This window comes from Bos taurus, chromosome 1 (genome assembly GCF_002263795.3).
Source record: "Bos taurus isolate L1 Dominette 01449 registration number 42190680 breed Hereford chromosome 1, ARS-UCD2.0, whole genome shotgun sequence".
In the NCBI taxonomy this organism is placed as follows: domain Eukaryota; kingdom Metazoa; phylum Chordata; class Mammalia; order Artiodactyla; family Bovidae; genus Bos; species Bos taurus.
In genome coordinates this window covers 72,314,685-72,334,693 of record NC_037328.1, presented here as the reverse complement: position 1 = coordinate 72,334,693, position 20,009 = coordinate 72,314,685, and the positions used below count along the sequence as shown (strand labels likewise).

Here is a 20,009-nt window from a genome sequence, read left to right as displayed (position 1 = left end):
CAGTGATGCTCAGGTGAAACATTTGTGCAAGCACTTTCTTAAGCTCTAAAGTGCTGAACAAATATTGTTACAATTCTCCTAATCAAGTATTTATACTACTACCACCTCATTGATTTTAGGTATAGCATCACTAAAGTGAAAGCTGCGCAGTCGTGTCCAACTCTTTGCAACCCCATGGACTATACAGTCCATGGAATTCTCCAGGCCAGAATACTGGAGTGGGTAGCCTTTCCCGTCTCCAGGGGATCTTCCCAACCCAGTGATCGAACCGAGGTCTCCCACATTGCGGGAGGATTCTTTACCAGCTGATCCCAAAGGAAAGCCCCAAAAGTTACTAAACACCTCAGAAATTTCCAAACCTTGTCCTTCAGTAAAAAGTGTTTCCAGAGATGTTATAACATCTTTCAGGATGTGCAGGAAGAGTCAAGATACCTAGTATTTCTTGCAAAATGTATCCTGGTAAATACGTAAGTGAAGTGAAGTTGCTCATCATGTCCAACTCTTTGCAAATCCATGGACTATAGCCTACCAGGCTCCTCCGTCCATGGAGTTTTCCAGGCAAGAGTACTGGAATGGGTTGCCATTGTCTTCTCCAGGGGATCTTCCCGACCCAGGGATCGAACCCGGGTCTCCCACACTGCAGGCTGACACTTTTACCATCTGAGCCACCTGGGAAGCAGCCTAAGTAAGCAAAAGCGAAAGCAAAAGTTGCTCAGTCGTATCCGACTCTTTGCGACCCCATGGACTATAGAGTCCGTGGAATTCTCTAGGCCAGAATACTGTAGTGAGTAGCCTTTCCCTACTCCAGGGGATCTTCCCAACCCAGGTCTCCCGCATTGCAGGCGGATTCTTTACCAACTGAGCTATCAGGGAAGCCCTTAAATATGTAAGAAAAATCCCCAATATATTTATTTGGCTGTCCTTATCAATGTGTGATCATCTCATCTTTAGTCATTAGGGAAATGAAAATCAGAACCACAATGAGATGCTACCTCACACCCAGTAAGATGGCAATAATCAAGACAGACAACAAGTGCTGGTGAGCATGTGGAGAAATTGGAACCCTCACACACAGCTGACGGGAATGTAAAATAACAATACACTGGAAAAGTCTGGCAGCTCCTCACAGTCACCAAGCCCTTCCACACCCAGGTATATACCCAAGAGATCTGAAAACATATCCACACAAAAATTTGTAAATGAATATTCACAGCAATTTATTCATAATAGCCAAAAAGCAGAAACTCAAATGTCCATCAACTAATGAATAAATAAGTAAAAATGTGGTACAGCCATACAACAGAATATTATTCAACACTAAAAAGGCATGAAGTACTGCCACATACACAACATGAACCTTAAAAGCATCACGCTAAGTGAAAGAAGTCAGAAGTAAAGGTCTATTTATATGAAATGTTCAGAACAAGCAAATTTATAGAAAGCAGGTTCGTGGGTGCCAGGGCTGAGAGGAAAGGGTGAAAGGGGAATGAGTGCTGATGGTACAGCTTCTTTTCTGGGGTGATGAAATGCTCTGGAATTAGTGATCATAACTGAACAAGTTGGTGAATGTGTTAAAAACCACTGTGTATTTTTTAATATTAAGCTATCTACAAAGCTGCTAATTAGATGTATTTCTGATTCTAATGACATCATGATAGAACTGCATGTCAATGATCTGTGACAGTGTCATAGGAAGGGAGGTCTCAAATTTTTCAAGTTTTGTTGAATTGTGTATTTTAAAGGGTGAATTTCATGGGACATGAATTATATCTCAAGCTTTTTGAATTGCAAGAAAATGTAATCATCGGTCTTTCAAAAATGACCTACTGGAACAGAAAACAGTCAAGTGATCATGAAGAATGACTGTTACCCTAAGCTGGAACATTTCATTCATGCACTGAAGCCCCCACAGTATTTGCAAATCACCCAGTGCACGCTGTGCTCAGCAGCTTTAGTCGTGTCCTACTCTCTGTGACCCCATGGACCATAGCCCACTAAGCTCCTGTGTCCGTGGGATTTCCCCGGCAAGAATACTGGGTTGCCATGCTCTCCTCCAGGGGATCTCCCTGATCCAGGGATCAAACCTGAGTTTCCTGCATTTCAGGCAGGTTCTTTACCACTGAGCCACCAGGGAAGCCCAGCTCACCCAGGTATCAGGTATACATGACGATCGCTGCTCTTAGTTATGGATGGACTTTGTGCATGATACAATAATACTATACAAAGTTCTTCCCTACAGATCCATGACTGAAGTTTCCCATGAGAAACATACACTGGTACATTACTACAGTTGTATCATAAATGTATTATAATTTAAGAGTTCCATTGCATTTGGTAAATTCTCTAAATTTTAGAGTATAAAATGTCATCTAGTCTTTTCAAAGAGCATCTTACTTGAGGATACACTTCTTTGATCACTTCTTTCCCAGATGGTCATAACTTAGTCAAAAGTTTTCTTCTGGTCAAGGTACCTGCTGCCATGACAGGCGGGGGAATCTGCGTTGCAATGTCACCTGTTTGTCATTAGCTTCACTGAGAAGCCAGCATTGAGGTTTTTACCCTCAGGCTTCTTTAGAGCCTCAACTATGAGCTGGGGCTTTTCAAAGCGACTCACAGTTTTCCTTTTGCAATAAAAGAAACTACAAATTCAAAAAAGGTGTGCAACGAGATTTAACTTTTGTCTCGTTACCCCAAGTCCCCAGCCCGCTCCTCCTGGAATCTAGTGGTCACTTTTAAGTGTAGAAAGCACAAGGCCTCCTTCCTGTTCCTAACTTGTCATCTGGAGATGGACCAACCCAGCCTCGTGCTCTGAGATGGCTGAAGTTTGATGTACCAGGGGCAGCACACCAAGAACCCTTCTGTGATTTCTCAGGTTTAATTAATACAGCTATCAATCAGTCGACTATAAAATATTTCTGAGAGCCTAGAATGTGCCAGGAACTGTGCTAAAAATGTAACAGTGATGGAGGAAGAGAGAACACCATCCATTGTCTCACGCCATCTGTGCCCCAGTAGACCAGCACTCCCCACCTCCTGCAGCTCCCCAGCCCTCCTTTCCCCACCTGACATGTTACCGCCTCCCTCAGGGAAAGAGGAGAAACTGCAGTGAGAAGCAGGCCTGTCTGGTTCTCTTCTCCTCTGGGATTAGCCTTGAACAGTCTGCCCCTCCCTGAAGGGCGGCCAGCTGCTGTCCAGAGCAGCCTGTCCCTCCAGAAGTCTGTCTGGCCTGTGTTCCAGATATGGGAGGCACCTGTCCCTGTGTCTGTCTGTCACTCCCAACTCAGGCCAGAAACAGGGGTGGCATTAACAGGGCGGCTGTCCACCCCAGCAGACCAAGAGGGTAGTAATGCCCTGCCCTTGTGGACATGACACTCTAGGAGGGAGGGGCAGAATGCAAACTAGGAAACAGGGTAGTGACTTTCTCAAACTTGTTTCTTGATGTTCAAATAGCTCTTCCTCTCGCTTCCTTCAGCCCCTGCTCAGATGTTAACAGGATCTGTGAGGGCTTCCCTGCCCACCTGTACAAAACAGCCCACAACTCCCCACCCCGACACACGGACACTCCCTGTGTCCTTATCCACCTTGACTTTTCTCTACATGATCATGATCTGACTCACTCTGTGAGGACTTCTGTTCATTTGTTTGGGCCAAGCTCCTCCACACCCCTACAGCCCTGGGATGTAAGCTCCACGGGGCAGGGGCCTGGCTCTGCTCCTGCTGGCCACCAGCACCTAGAAGAGAGCCTGCAGCAGGATAAGCGCTCAGTAATCTCTGTTGAATGAATGAACAAATGAGTGTGTGCAACCAACAAGGTGATGGGAAAGATAATGAAGGCTAATAGGGTGGCAGCCGCTTCAGAAAAGGGGTTCAGAGATGGCCTTTCTGAGTGGTCACTATCTGAGGCATAGCACAGCACAAGAAGCAATCATGCTGTATGCCTGAGGGTGTGCCCACAGCACCAGGAAAGTCCCCCTGGGCCTCTGCAGGGGGCTGGCACCCGAAAAAGCAGGGAGGCAATGGCTACAGGGCCCGCCAGGGCTGAGTTCCCAGAAGTCAGCAGAGTAGAAGAGTGTTGTGAGACCGGACACACAACAACGGCCACAGCAGCACAGGGCTGCCTGCAGTACACGAGGTGGCACTTGATCCTCACCTCTCCCAGGGCAGTAGGGGTTAAATCTTCATTTGAGAGGAGGCCTGGGAGGCCCGAGACGCAAAGAGGGGTCACCCACGTCACCCAAATAGTCACTGGCCACCTGCGGTTTAAACGCAGTGCTGTCCCCCTCCCTCGGGACTATCTCGTGCCCAATCCAGCAGGTTCAGCAATGGGACAGGCTGTACATGGGTGATGCTAAGCACCATGGGTACCTGGTGTCAGGGGCTGTACCTGCCCCGTCTGTGTTCCCTGCAGTTGTGACTTTAGGGTCCGACACACAGCAGATGCTCAGTCATTCAGGGGACTTAAGCATACATGATGGGCTCCTGAGGGCCGGACAGAGATGACTGTGGTCACACACAGGAAACAGATTCACATACAAAAAATAAAAGGAATAAAAGCCATTTAGCTGAAAATGATAAACCCTTATCTGAACACAGCCATCAAGTCGGAAGCCCCCAGACCCTCATTCCTCATGCCTTGGTGGGGTGGTATCAATTCCTTCAGGTCATCTGCAGCTGCCTCAGGTCTTGAGTGATGGCTCTGACCGTCAGAACCAGGCCAGCAGAGGGAAAGAGTTGGAGCATGAAACGCAAACTCCAAGGAGGGAACCGGCCCTGAGCCTGGACCTGCCCTACACCTGTATTTATAGTGCCCACTATGTTCCAGGCATAGACACCGGAGATAAGAAGGCATGCGGTCCACCGCACCAGCCAGGTACATGAGGAAGACGTGCCTCTCGAATGGAGGCTCCTTGGATGGCTCCAACAAGGAAATGGTATCTGAAGACGGGCGAGACTTAGCGATGCACACAGAAAGTGTATCCTGGTGGTGGAACAAAAGAAGCAGAGGCATGTAGGCTGGAAAAAGTTGGATATATGACAGGACACTGTGGCTGGAGCTCAGGAAGGGGACAGCAGAGTCCTAGTAACGGGGCAGAGAGGCCCAGGGTGTGACCTCTGACTCAGAAAGTGAAACAATGACAGTGCTGGTCTACAAGGTGGTGTCTGGAGCACCAGTCGAGTCCGATGCCCCTGAGAGGCAAAGGGAGGCGGGGTCACCAGCAGTTACCCAGCTCTATCCAGACTGGCCCTATGATCAAAGGCTCTTGCTTTTCTCCCTTGAACTAGCAAAGGATTTCTCAAAACAATGGAGTCCTAAGGAACACCCGGAACAGGCTGCCAGGCCCTACCTCCCAACACTGCAATTACGGAAATCGGCATGAGCCCCAGGCTGAAAGAACCCCAGCTCAGACAGTGGACCCTGGACCTGGATTCTTGGCCTCCTGTACCATGGAATCCAGACCAGGTGCCTCACTATGACTGGTGGGTGTTCCTGAAGGGTTCATTTTTTCTGGGCAGGGCATAGACTGGATGCTATGGCAGAAAGCTGGAACAGAATGCTGTGGAGGGCTGGGCACAGACTGTCCCCGGTTCTGGGGGAATTCCTGGGGGAAGGTGAAAACTACGTAAACCGTGGTCAAGGGCCCAGGAAGAAAGGAAGGACGCTCTGGGCAGAGAGTACAGCTTGTGTAAAGGCACATTCAGTACTGTTAGTAGGGGAAGGACAAGGAGGTTGGCTGAGGAGCCCGGCCCCACAACAGACAGCCCTGCCAAGAAATGAGGACTTGATTCTGTAGACAACAACAACAAAAAAGGGAGTTCCCTGGAGGTCCACTGGTTAACTTCCACTCCAAGGTACACAGGTCGAGGAACTCAGATCCCACAGGCTGTGTGGTGCGGCTAAAAACAAACACCAACAGGCCCCTGAACCCTGCAGGAGGCCAGCACTGGCTCCCCTTAGTCACTCACCCAGCACAAACGCATGGTACACTAATCTTACCGCCCCTCCCCCTACCACCAGTCTCCATCCTTTAAGATCAGCTACTAAGAACCCGCCTGCCAACGCAGGAGACAGGAGACACGGGTTCAATCCCTGGGTCCGGAAGATCACTTGGAGGAGGACATGGCAACCCACTCTAGTATTCTTGCCTGGGGAATCCCGCTGGACAGAGGAGCCTGGTGGGCTACAGTCCATTGGGTCGCATAGAGCCGGACATGACTGGAGTGATTTAGTGCACATTATTTCTATCCCAAAATCACACCTTAGATCCCCTCTGGGCAACTATTAGGTCAAAAGGAGACATGTAATTTAACTGAGGCCATTAACACTAAGCTTGGACTGCAAGGAGATCCAACCAGTAAATCCTAAAGGAAATCAGTCCTGAATATTCATTGGAAGGACTGATGCTGAAGCTGAAATACTCCAATACTTTGGCCACCTGATGCAAAGAACCGACACACTGGAAAAGACCCTGATGCTGGGAAAGACTGAAGGTGGGAGAAGGGGATGACAGGGGATGAGATGGTTGGATGGCATCACCGACCAGATGGACATGAGTTTGAGTAAGCTCCAGGAGTTGGTGATGGACAGGGAGGCCCGGTGTGCTGCAGTCCACGGGGTCGCAAAGAGTCGGATATGACTGAGCGACTGAGCTGGCTGACTGAAGAATACAATCTCTCACAAGAAGAGCCAGGTGGTCCAGCCCGGAACAAGACGACTAGCTCTGCTCTGCCCTCTCCAGATCTTATATCTTTACCTCTTGGAGCACTTTCTTGCTGGGAGGAACCCGCTGCTTTTCTAAATGGGTTCATGACCCTGAAGAGAAGGGAAGAAGGAGGCACACTGAGGAGATGAAATGGTTCACATGGGGCTGGGTTTGGGCTGGACCAGTTTCAACTGAAATCCTTAGAGCTATGAGAAATGTCCCTGTAATTTGAACAACTCAAGCGGCCTAAGACCTTGTCCAGCAGACGCTGCACCTTCAAGTGACCTGCTCCATCCTCAAAAGTCAAACACTGAAAAGAATAAACAGAGGGGCAGACTTAAAGGCACTGACTGCTGAAATCAACCACATCAGGAAAGAGCGGGCTTGCTGATTCTCCAGGGGGCCGCAGTTAAAGGGAAGCTCGGATCAAGGAAGTCAGCTAATAGAGGCTCCGAGACACGCCCCCCCGGACCATGCCTGCAGCGTGCTATGAACGCACAATTCAGGCAGGGTACGGGTTAAGGGGTTAGGCTTCTGCTGGCACTGGCAATGGGCATCGCAACTAAGACACCTCCCTCCTGACCCCTGGATCCAGGCCGGGCCCCACACTGACCGAGTCACCTATCCGGAGCCTCTAGCTGGGGCCCCGCTCACCTTGCATTTGAAGCCGGCGGCGGGCGGCAGCAGCTCCCGCAGCAGGGCCTTGGCCACCTCGCGGCTGGCCTCCTCGCTTACGAAATGCAGGTTAAGCACCTCGTGCGCCTCGAACTTAGCGAGGCGCAGCAGGGAGCGGAGGGCAACGCGGGCCTTGGCCTGCAACGCGGCATTGTGTTCGGCCTTGGTGAACATCATCAGCAGGTGGTAGTCCACCGGCCCGGCCCCGCCGCCCTCCAGGCTCTTGGCCTTAGCGCCCGGGGCCGGCGCCAAGGATCCCCGCGCCAGCTCCAGCACCGGCGGTGAGGGCGCAGCAGGGGCCCCGGCGCGGGCCTCCTTCAGCCTCTTGGTGGCGCTGGAGAAGGTCTCCCGGCCCGAGCCCAGGTAGTAGAAGGCACAGACGGCCAGCGCCGCGGCCAGCAGCAGCGCGCAGTAGTGGGAGCGCACAGCGCCCAGACGCGCCATGGCCCGAGCGCACGGGGGCCCGCCTCGGAGGAGACCCATGCGCCGCCCGCCCGCGGACAGATCAGCCGGAGAGTTGCGGCAGAGACCAGTATCCCGGCAGCAAGTTAGCAGCCCCGGCAGCAGGCGGCAGCCATGGCGGGGGCGGAGCCGAGCTGCCAATCTGCGGGCGCTGATACGCGGAGAGGCGGGGCCAGGCTGCCTGGCAGCCACTGGGTCCTAAGCTCAGAAGGATTACAGTGGGGTCGGGCAGTGAGCCCGCAGGAGTCCCTCCAGCGTGTCTGAAGGAGGCGGTGAGGACTTGCACACACGAGCCAGCAGGCTGTACGGCCTGTGGAAAATGGCCCTCGTTAAGTGCACAGCCTCAGGCTCTAGAAACCGAAGCTAAGCCTTCGGAAGCAAAAAGACTAAACTGGACGCACAAAAAATTTTCTGTTTATATCTTTTCCCTCCTAATTTCTTAAAGGCTTTACGTCCTCTCCCTGACTCCTTTCACACCTTGGAGACTATCTAGGGCTGAAGAATTTAAACTAGCAACTCCTTTCCCATTCTCGGTGAAGTAGGATTGACACCCGAGGTATGAATCCCTTGCTCACCTCACTTGGCATCTCTGAGGCCGACCAGAGGCAACCTAAAGGATGTGGCCACCAGGGGGCCACCTGCCACAAACTTTGGGTGGTTCAGAGCTCCCCAGGAAGCTTGTGGGTTTTGTTTTTTTAACAGACTTAAACACTTCAAAAGAGACTTACTGTATACCCGGTAGTTTTGCAAATTCTTAACTGAGGCGTAACTGAGGTCACTTGCTCAGGTCACACAGTGTCAGGTTTGACAGAGACACACTCTTCCACAGCAGATGAGGGTGCCTATACTGACACAACTTTCCTGAAGGGCACTCTAGCAATACTAAAACCTAAGAGAACTTTCAGTTCTCTCTCCTATCCACAGAACAGTGGTTCTCAAATTTTTATTGGTACTAGCAGCACTGGCACCACCCTTATGGCAGAAAGTGAAGAACTAAAAAGCCTCTTGATGAAAGTGAAAGTGGAGAGTGAAAAAGTTGGCTTAAAGCTCAACATTCAGAAAACAAAGATCATGGCATCTGGTCCCATCACTTCATGGGAAACAGATGAGTAAACAGTGTCAGACTTTATTTTTGGGGGCTCCAAAATCACTGCAGATGGTGACTGCAGCCATGAAATTAAAAGACACTTACTCCTTGGAAGAAAAGTTATTACCAACCTAGACAGCATATTCAAAAGCAGAGACATTACTTTGTCAACAAAGGTCTGACTAGTCAATGCTATGGTTTTTCCAGTGGTCATGTATGGATGTGAGAGTTGGACTGTGAAGAAAGCTGAGCGCCGAAGAATTGATGCTTTTGAACTGTGGTGTTGGAGAAGACTCTTGAGAGTCCCTTGGACTGCAAGGAGATCCAACCAGTCCATTCTGAAGGAGATCAGCCCTGGGATTTCTTTGGAAGGAAAGATGCTAAAGCTGAAACTCCAGTACTTTGGCCACCTCCTGCAAAGTTGACTCATTGGAAAAAGACTCTGATGCTGGGAGGGATTGGGGGCAGGAGGAGAAGGGGACGACAGAGGATGAGATGGCTGGATGGCATCAACGACTGAGTCTGAGTGAACTCCGGGAGTTGGTGATGGACAGGGAGGCCTGGCATTCTACGATTCATGGGGCCGCAAAGAGTCAGACATGACTGAGCAACTGAACTGAACTGAACTGAAATGAGCAGCACTGGGGAGCTTGATAAAACACAAGGGCTCAGGCCCTATTACCTTCAATGAGCCCGGGCCTTGATGGTGATTCTTCTGCAAGCCAAAGTTTGAAAAGCAGTGCCCTGGATCTTCAGACCGTCAACCTCTCCTGCTTCAGACCTTGGCTTGGGTGTCCCTGCCTCAAAGAGTGGTCTCTAAACACCAGCCCTTGCAAGTGTCCAGATGAAGCACCATCCTCAAGGATACCATAAGGGCCACCTAAGAACTACCCAGTCCCATCTTTCTGGGATGGCAAGACTTAAAGAGAGCAAGCAAGGTGTCTTTCTTTAACCATAATATCTCCAGTAACTGATGGTGCTTGACTCACTGAATGAGCATCAGAAATACACCCACCCATTGTAAACCATCATTTTCCTAACAGAATAAGGAAAAATGTACTCAAATATTTAGCCACAAGGGTAATGCAGAGCTAGGTTTATGATGACAAGATATTAAAATCAAATGTTCATCAGTAAAGTGAAACTAAAATAAAGATGCTGTTGGGAATTCTCTGGTGATCCAGTGATTAAGAGTCTGCCTGCCAGTGCAGGGGACACGGTTTCAATCCCTGGTCCAGGAGGATCCCATACGCCGAGTGACAGGTAAACCTGTGCGCCACTACTGAGCCAGCACTCTAGAGCCCACCAGCCACAACTACTGAATCCAAGTGCCTACAGCTTGGGCAGCCACAAGAGAAGCCGCCACAATGAGCAGCCCACTCGCCCACAACTATGGAAACCCTACACACAGCAATGAAAACCCAGTGCAGCCAAAAATAGATAATTTTTTTAAATTAAAAAACAAAGATGCTGTTGGTGCTGTAGTCAACAAACTGTAAGTGGAAATTTTTTTAAGTGATAAATGGAGGAAGAACCTATAGATTTACAGCCTCAACAGATACATTAGCCAATTGCAATGAATGGAACTTACATAAATTCTGATTTGAAAAATCTTTTTTTAAAGAACACCAAGGTATTGAGGAATTTGAATACTGACTACATAGTTTCATAGTTTAAGAAAGGTGATATAATTTTTTAAGAACAGTCCTTCCCCCCCCCTAACTTTTTTATATTGAAGTATAGTTGATTAACAACGTTGTGTCAAGTCCAGGGGCACAGCAAAGTGATTCAATTATACACACACATGTATCTATTCTTTTTAAGTCTTTTCCCATTTAGGTTGTTACAAACTACTGAGAAGAGTTCTCTGTATTGGACAGTAGGTCCTTGTTGTATACATGTCAACCCCAAACTCCTTATTACCCCTCCCCAATCCTTCCTGTCTAGTAACAGTAAGTTCGTTCTCTAAGTCTGTTTGTTTTATAAATAAGTTCAGTTCTCCAAGTCTGCTTCTGTTTTGTAAATAAGTTCATTTGTATAATTTTTAAGGTTCTGCATAAAAGCAATATACATATTTAGAGAGACATACTCAACAATTTGTTGAAATGTCTGGCACCCATCTTAAAAAAAACAGGGAAGAGGAAAAATGGGTACAAGTATAGATAAAACAGTGTATAAGTCATGAACCAATAGCTACTAAACTTATTATCTCTACTTTTGAGTGTTTGAAAATTTCAATAAGAAGATTTTTAAAAATCCTCCCAAAAGTGATGCAGATTAAAGACTTAGAAACTTGTCCCTCATTTATTAAATGAAAGAAACAGGTGACAAAACAGTTTGATCCCCCTGTATATAAATACATACACATCCAAAGGTCTAGAAAGGTATACACCATGGAAATAATAGCATCCCCCACACTCAGTACTATCCAACAGAACTTCCTAGGGTGAATATATTCTATAATCTGCCCTGCTCAAAACAGTAGTCACTGGACACAAAGCTAGCGCCTCTGACATGTGGCAATTCAACACATGAACTCAACACTTAATTCTAATTTTAATTAAATTTCAGTAGACACATGTGGCTAGGAGGTGCCACACTAAACATCACAGGCAAATGATGGAATTAGGATGGAATTCTTTTTGCTTATCATTAACCTTTCCTACAATGAAAAAGCACTGTTTTGTAATAAAGGAAAGTAGGCTGTTTTCATTTAAAACATTTACTATTGGCTTCCATTCTCCTGGTCAAATAACTATTATGAAAATGAAGTGAAGTGGAATAAAGTAAATTACATAGAATAGTTTTAGTGTCTGCTTTCACCTAACTTTTAAAGGAAAAGCAAAAGCAGGCAATTCACTTCCAGGTCTGTTCTTTTAAGCCTCTATTCCTTTGATCTTGATTCATGCAAAAACTTGTTTTTGTTTGTTTATTAAAAGGACTGAGTATAAATGTGTTGCCTAGATTAGAAACTTCAACAGATATCTCAATCATATTGGCAAAAACATTAGAGCTATAGCATAAAAAGGCCTTTTGTGGCTTTTAGCTAATGAACTGGGAGCCATACAGCTCTGTGGCAGGCAGAAGAAAATATTTAAAAAATCAAAACGGATTTCATGGTTGAAGCCATCAGCAAATAGGATCAATCTGGACCAATTTGACAGGGTAGGAAAGGAATATAGGACTGAAAATATGAAAAACATGACAGTTAACAGGTATTTCTGCAATTGTAGTTCACAATAAAGTAGAAGTCTGAACATAAAAGAATTATGCCAGAAGTGAGATTTTTATTGACTTGACATAATTTCTTGGCATACAAAGAATTTAATCAGGCAAATATTTACAATTCTTACATAATGTACATCTTAGAATAACTATAAAGATAACGTACTTTGTTCCATTTACAGTGACATCCTACAGTAAAACTACATTCATGAATTAGATACAAATAAATCCTCTACATGCTAGTAAAAATTAAATGGATTGTTGGTTATACATTCTTTAAAATATATCTTTTCACAGGTAGCAGGAAATATTACATGTAATAAGTCTTTATGACTGGAATGATCCAGAAATATCATGAAGCACAAGTAAACACATATAGGAAAGTAGTTCATCATTTCTAAAAGTTAACCTTTAGCCTTTGTATAAAATAAATGGTGCCAATATTCTTTATAATGTAGGGAGCTTTCCCTATTTAAAATGAATATCCAAAAGGTTGGGAAGTGTGCTGAGGAAAAATAAGAAAACCTAGTACATAAGACAGTGAAAAGAGCAATGTAGAGAACAGTTTATTTAATCAAATCTTGCTTTCCTCCCACTATCTCATTTTAGTAGATGTTTATGTAAACAGAAAAGGATGCCCACAATATTGTATTTATAGATGTCAAGGCTTGGCCAAACTGAATCCATGCCCCTTTTAGCTGTCTTTGTTTAGAAGAATCAAGGAATTGGTAAGCATATGGTGGATTAAAATTACCTTTACAACATTTTGCCTTTGTCAATGTTTGTTATTGCAAAAATATAAAATTCCCTACAATTTGATGTCTTCAAACCTTAATCTATTTCTTCAAAATAATTTTATATCCAGGTTTTCCAGAATATTTGGAGTCTTTTTTTTTTTTAAATCAAAACACAAGGAAAGCTGGCAGTCATTATCAGACTTTGCTGATTTATAATGCTTTCAAATCATTTCATGACATGAGTGCCTCTGACTATGAGTCAGACAGGGGTTCTGGTGTCAGCTATGCCACCAACCAGCAAACCAGAGACCAGCTCTGTGAAACAAGAGCAGCAGCCCATGATCAAAGAGACAATGTTGGTGATCTCAGAAGCCTTACCGTGAGAATCCTGCAAGATACACTGATTGCAAGGTACACTGGGAGGAGCTGTGGGAACAGTACAGGAAAGACTGCTGTTATAGTTTCACCTTGTTTCATCCAACTTGTTTTATTTGTGAGGCGCTCAGATTTCAAAGAGTAATAATTACTAGTCAGTGCTCTTTCCACTATATCATGTAGGTCTGAAATCATTTTACAAAGACCATTCTATAAAAATACAGCATTTTTCCAGCCCATGTCCACAGTCAAAAGTGCTATCAAACAGAAAAGTTAATTAAACAATATAAGAGTGATAAGGGAATGTCTTATTCAAAACGGATAGTAAATTTAGTCTTAAATACAACTGTTTCTTGTGATCACACTTCACATGTGTAAAATTATATTTTTAAAATACTGCTTAACACAAATTTAAGTTGTCCAGACTGTAAAAGTATATGTTTTGTCAAAATGCACTCATGAAGAATCAAAGTAATATTTCAAATCAAATATATATGTTTTACAAAGTAAACACTAAAGTTGATTAAAATACATAACGAAGACCAGTATAAATTAGGCAAACACTGTATGTAGTGAATCCCTGGAAATCTCTGAATTTCTAAGAATTGTACCAAAGGTAATTTTTTAAAACATTAGAAATCTTAAACATGTTAACTGTTACCATGAAAAATTACAAATAACTACACAATTACCTTTAGTCTAGTTCTAACATGAAACTGCACTGTATAAATTCCTCACAGTACTGATACTCTTATTTTGAGACTATTTTAAATCAAACTTTTAAACTAATGAGCTAATAATGATTAATGGAATAATAAGGGATCTGAAACTAAATACCAGCAGATCACTTAGGGAAAGAAAACAAAGGACAATCACATTGATTTTTGAAGCCCAAGATTATAACTAACATTGTTTACACTGTAATTGACCATATTGTACTGAATAATTCGCAGCACAATAAAACTCAGATTTGTTACATACTATAGAAAAGCTATTAGTTGATACAGTTAAATTCACCTTGGTTAAAAGCCAACCTACTCTGTAACTACTTGTAACCATTAATTTACTTTAAAACTTTGCTGTTACTACTGCATCATTTCTGTCAAATTTAATCCAAATTGGGTTTTGCCATAGTCAAGAAACCAAGCCATATAAATGTATTTTTCAATGTACAAGCTCCCTGCACTGTTAAAGATTTAATTTTCACTTTCTTTGAAGATTTTCTGAAGATATTCAGAACCATGATCATCTTTAGTGTACTTCAAATACATCTCTAACAATTAAATTTAAGTAGACACTAATTACTGCCACATTAACAACTCATGACTGAAGCCACAGGAGTTAAAAGAGTATCTAAGAACTGCTTTTACAAAGAGAGACCCCAGAGGTGATCTGGAGACCAAAGCCTGGATCCAAAATGAAAACTACCTAGGCTTCTTCAGATAAAGATCAAAAGGATTCCGAGGATCAAAAAGTGAGGCTCTTGTTTCTTCTTTCTTTCTTCCTCTCTTTGTCTCTTTCTTTCTCATCTCAAAATATTTCTTTCTCCTTGAGCTTTCTGGATAGTTAATTTCAAAGTACACTAAGAAAAATGCTACAAATCAGACTTTTGCAAAGCTGGGTGATCTATGATTCAGAGGTGAAACAGGGTGTTCCTGTTATTGTTGCGATTATAATACAAGGTTTTGGAAATTAGCCTTTCCTTAGAAATAATCCTTACATATATTTTTATCTTTATCTAATACACAGCAGTTATTACTAAATAAGCATTATATGCATGCAATATGATCAAACAAATACAGAACCTTTTCTGTGATGTGAATTTATTTCAGTGTAATTCCTGTTTAGATTCTGATTTGATGTTTGGTCAACTTAGAAAACTCTACTTACTGGTGGGAAAATGTTAGAAAATGTATTATATACCCAATGAAATATAATTTCTCTACTTATATGGTAACTCAAGTTTAAAAATCTCTCACTACTTACATATAACTTGAAAAAGAAAATTAAATTATGACAATATTAAAAATTAACCATAAGGCAAATTACTTATTTTATACTCCTGACAAGAGAGGTCAGTCAAAGATGGAATCAAACTAATTTGCAGCATATACATAGAAAATTAATATTTCCATAGTATAGTGTATCTATCCAATTCCATAATTATTTTGGAATTCAACGGTCTGTGATTCATGTAACCAAATACTAAAGCTACATGTACTGTGCTTAGTCGGTCACTCGTGTCTGATTCTTTGAGACCCCCTGGCCTATAGCCCCCCCAGGCTCCTCTATCCATGGGATTCTTCACACAAGAATACTGGAGTGGGTTACTGTGCCCTCCTCCAGGGGATCTTCCCAACCCAGGGATCAAACCCAGGTCTCCCACATTGCAAGCAGATTCTTTACCATCTGGGCTACCAGGGAAGCCTACATAGATGCTGTAATTTAAAAGAATGTATACCATGTACAATAAGTACATAGGATAGATGTTAGAAGAATTAAAAAGCAATTTATTGCTGTATATTTTAGTATAAACTTAAAAAACGAGGTTTTTTTTCTCCTTTTACAGAGAGATTTTCCTTTCACCAGGAGCAACAGCAAAAATGTACCTTGAAAAGGACACATTTCAAATATAAAAATGTTCTACATTATTTTATGTCAACTTTTCCTTTGATAGTTACAATCTGATGAAAGCATAATTTTGCAACATTCAAGTAACCTTTGAAACACAGTTTTATTACATCAATAAAATTGTCAAGGTTTTAGGAAATCAACCCAACATTGAAGAACTATAACTTCTATGAGATCCTTTTGGTAATTGAAAAAAAAAAATGTCAACGGTTTCTTTTTTTGCTTCATAAAATGGAATAAATCTAAAGGACTGAGTTATATCAATCTGTACAGCCACTGTATATATGCTAAAGTACTGGACGTGAGGGATAAACTACATTTATGAGGAAATGGGGTCATGTATCCTCTAGTTCTGATAATTAAATTACATATTGTGTATATAATAGCTACCAAGAAAAAATAAAAACAAAAACTATTTTGAACCACCAACATCCAGGAAGCTAAAGCAAAGACACGTTCTGGAATCAGGCAGGACATCAGGCTCCCACTTGATGCTGACAGGCTTGACTGAACAATCCTGGGCACAGTGCACAGAAGAAAAACATCAATGCCATCATTCATTGGGAAAAAAAGATTATTTTGTATAAATTCTTAGCATCTTGTAACCTAGAGATGGCCTAAGTCCAGATTCAACTTTCATCTATAAAAAACAGCCCTTTAAACAGGCTTTTTTTAAAAAACAAAAATAAAATAAGTCTTAAAGTAGGTTCTTCTCCCAACTGCTAGAGATCTATGTTTTGATTTATAAAAATATCAATGAATGGGTATCTCTTCTCCAAACCACTCAATAGCTACTAAAAGTAAGTAAGTAGAATTAAAGCAGTAAAAATATGTGAGTTTTCAGATATATACATTAGGGGGTCACTAGATTTACTGTTTTCCCCATTCTAAAAAAAATTCAAAATTTCTGTGAATCTTGCTGGAAACGATTTAGTTTCTCTGGATTATTGGATGCCATTTGGGAGAAATCACGAAAAATGTCCTGGTAAGTTTCATCACCTGCATGAAAGTAAAATAAGAACACTTTAAAAAATTTATATAAAAAGTACTAATAAACAACATTTTATGACTAGTAACTATTTTACAATTCATGATAATAAAACTTTGTTCAGATGAGCATGTTTTGAAGAAAAAAGACCAACTAAATGTAAGTGCTGGATAAGTATATAATGGAAGAAAAAAAAACTATACCTGAAAAAAGCACCTCAGATGCAGCCACAGGAAAGTTCAGAGTTAGAAAAGAGCAAAGATGCAAGTGTTTTAAAGCAAGTAAGGAAATACATTTATTAACACACAAGAAATAAAAGTCATCCTAAATGAGGTATAATAACAAGGCATTCTTTAAATAAATATTTAAATCAATATTTCCTTTGATCAAGGCTAAGAAAAGATCAAAAACAAATATTAATGTTTCTGATGGATGCAAGTTAGTAACAGGACAAAACTGATAACCAGGTGGGAAATTTTAATGTTATATTTTAACTAAATCTTAAATAATATGTGAAAAAGTCTTTATTCAAACTTTTGCTTAACTAAAACTAATGCACTTAACCTACTCTTTACTAAGCTTAAAAATAATAAAGCCTAGAAAATGACTTTAAAATCATACTTTCACATTTAGTCAACAGTTCATTTACTGTAGGTCATTTGAGCAAGGACGCTATGACAAAAGGGGACTAAATATCAAAGACATCTGTTAAATTAGAATAATACATATGTTGGTTGGTTGTATATGCTCAGTCATGCCCGACTCTTTGTGACCCCATGGACTGTAGCCCACCTGGCTCCTCTGTCTATGGGATTCTCCAGGCAAGAATACTGGAGTGGGTTGCCATTTCCTACTCCAGGGAATACATGTGTATATACCTACAATACCCTTGTAGAGAAGATTATAGATACTGATATTATAGCAGATTGAAGACTATTTTTCTTGTGATGAAAAACTAAATATATACACACATACAGGCTAACTCTTTGGACAAAAGATTTACATAAAATGAAATCTTATCTTCAAGTTAAATCATTCATCATGAATGCTTCATTAAACATATTACTTTTATACAGAGGCTTGTCATAATTCTGTTTTCAAGATTTAGACTGTCAAATACTGGTTTATTGTTAAAGCGTGGTTTTATAATTATTCCCCAAAAGACACCTTGCATCCATCTTATTATACACTCATTGCTACAACTGTTGTTAATAGTGCAGTAAGTTTTGCAGCTTTTAAAAAGTGAGATTTTTTGAGGCAATCGATGTCATACCAAAAGCTAGAGAATTAGAAAAAATCAGGGGAAAGTGATAAAGATCTAGTAAAAAGGTCTAACAGCATAACTCAAGATTTTCAATAAAAAAATTTTTAATGCTTTTAATATTTAGTCAATGTAAAAAGCAAGTTATTAAAATCTCTATATAGTTCTTCATTTAGCCCTGGAAATTTTCTCATGACCTGAATCAATCACTTTTAAAAGAAAAAATGCAGTAAGAAGAGAAGCCTAATAGATTGGCTAAGAGTAACATCTAACTCGTATATTATTGTAACTAAAATAATAAAGGGTGATATGCTGGAACAACTGGTAAGACAATCCAATTACACCCATGTTTCATTTCATAAAAGTTTACCTCCACATTAGAAGACAAACTACAATCTATTCCCATTTTTAGGCATTCTAAAATATACAAAATAAACTAAGAGACAAACATTAAACATCAATTAACAAACCATACAAAATATTTAAAAGTTTTTCTTATTCTTAGATGTTGAATTCAAATATTTAAAATATTTACTGTAAACATTATAAATATTTTAAAAATACTATTTAAACCGGAGAGTCTGGAATCTTACTTTCCAAGAAAGTGTAAAGTGCAGATTATAATACAAAAATACCACACTGATTTTACCATTCAACACCAGAAGGAACTTAAAAGGCACACATTATACATTCAAGAAGAAATAGGAAGAAGGACCTAGCAGACGCTAATGCCAAACAGCTTACAGATAGCACCAGATGAGCAGTCAATCTTCAGTATTACAACAGTACAATGGCAATATATGGCTTCTACTATTAGCAATGCGTATTTTGTATAACAAGCTGTGGGATTTTTGTTTTCTTTTTGTGGTTTTCCAGTTTTTGTTTTTAAATTATCTAGTACCTACTACACAAGTACGTTTTAATAGAACCATTGTACCATGCAAAACAGATAATAATATTTTTTTATTCACTGAATTAAATGCTTCCTTGAAGGAAGGGGTTGGTGCTACACTAATCATTGGTTTCACTTACTGAATACATTTTAAGAGTTAATACAGTACAAAAGTAAGTCTAACCTTCACATACATACACAAAACTTTTCATTAATATTGTTTCTAACCAAATGTTAATTAAGGGACTATCAATATAATACCTTTCTTAGGCCTCAAAATGTGTTGTCAAAAAGCAAACATGACGTAACAATAGTGACTAAGATATTTAATATAGTTAACACAAATTGAACTACAAATAGAACTTCAATGTGATTCTTTAAATACAATTTTGATCATTCAGAATGTTTCCCATGGCAAATATAACTTGTCTACACTAGAATACATAAACAATAACCCAGAATATGTTGCCCTGGAAAGTTCATAAGTACATTTAACAGTTTATTATAAACAATAAACAACTAACCACCCAATATTTGAAATACTAAGTTAAATTCTTTAAATTACTTAATCACATTCTATTTCTCTTCAGCAAGCTAACTCTTCTATGTGCTTGGACAGTTCTGAGTTTTTAAAATGTGGACTGCTATATTTCCACAGATGGTTTAAAATAGTGTTTGATTTTTGGTATTCAGAATAAACACTGCAAGAGCAGCTATGATCCAAGATTTTGCTAATTTTGCTCTTAAAATGTACTCCCCTCAAAGATCCGGCAGCATGGGAGACCCTGCTCCCACGTGATCAGCGAATGACCCTGCCCCTCTGGACTGATCACGGCTTCCTTTTTGCAACTGACTGGATCAATGATCAGTCTTCACCAGCAACATACTCACATAATTAGTAGTGGTTCACTAAAGCAGTGATTTTCAACTGGTTGAGAAACTCTGCCAACAATCAAGAGGAGTCATAGAGCCAGA

At 41.6% G+C, this 20,009-nt stretch overlaps 2 protein-coding genes across 6 annotated transcripts in view; both read right to left on the bottom strand.

Annotated features, from left to right (window-relative positions):
- Nucleotides 1–7,916, bottom strand: part of XXYLT1 (xyloside xylosyltransferase 1) — a 174,084-nt gene extending 166,168 nt beyond the window's left edge. The window contains 1 exon segment of the mRNA NM_001075999.1: nucleotides 7,356–7,916. Coding sequence (NP_001069467.1) covers nucleotides 7,356–7,859 — 504 coding nt within the window. The 5' untranslated portion in view covers nucleotides 7,860–7,916.
- Nucleotides 7,917–12,192: 4,276 nt separating this feature from the next.
- Nucleotides 12,193–20,009, bottom strand: part of ACAP2 (ArfGAP with coiled-coil, ankyrin repeat and PH domains 2) — a 172,248-nt gene continuing 164,431 nt past the window's right edge. For 4 of the 5 annotated variants that reach the window (XM_059891945.1, XM_059892010.1, XM_059891977.1 and 1 more), the window contains one exon: nucleotides 12,193–16,892. In XM_059891945.1, coding sequence (XP_059747928.1) covers nucleotides 16,792–16,892 — 101 coding nt within the window. In that variant the 3' untranslated portion in view covers nucleotides 12,193–16,791. The remainder of the gene's footprint in view (nucleotides 16,893–20,009) is intronic. The other variant, NM_001105337.2, reaches the window with a different exon arrangement.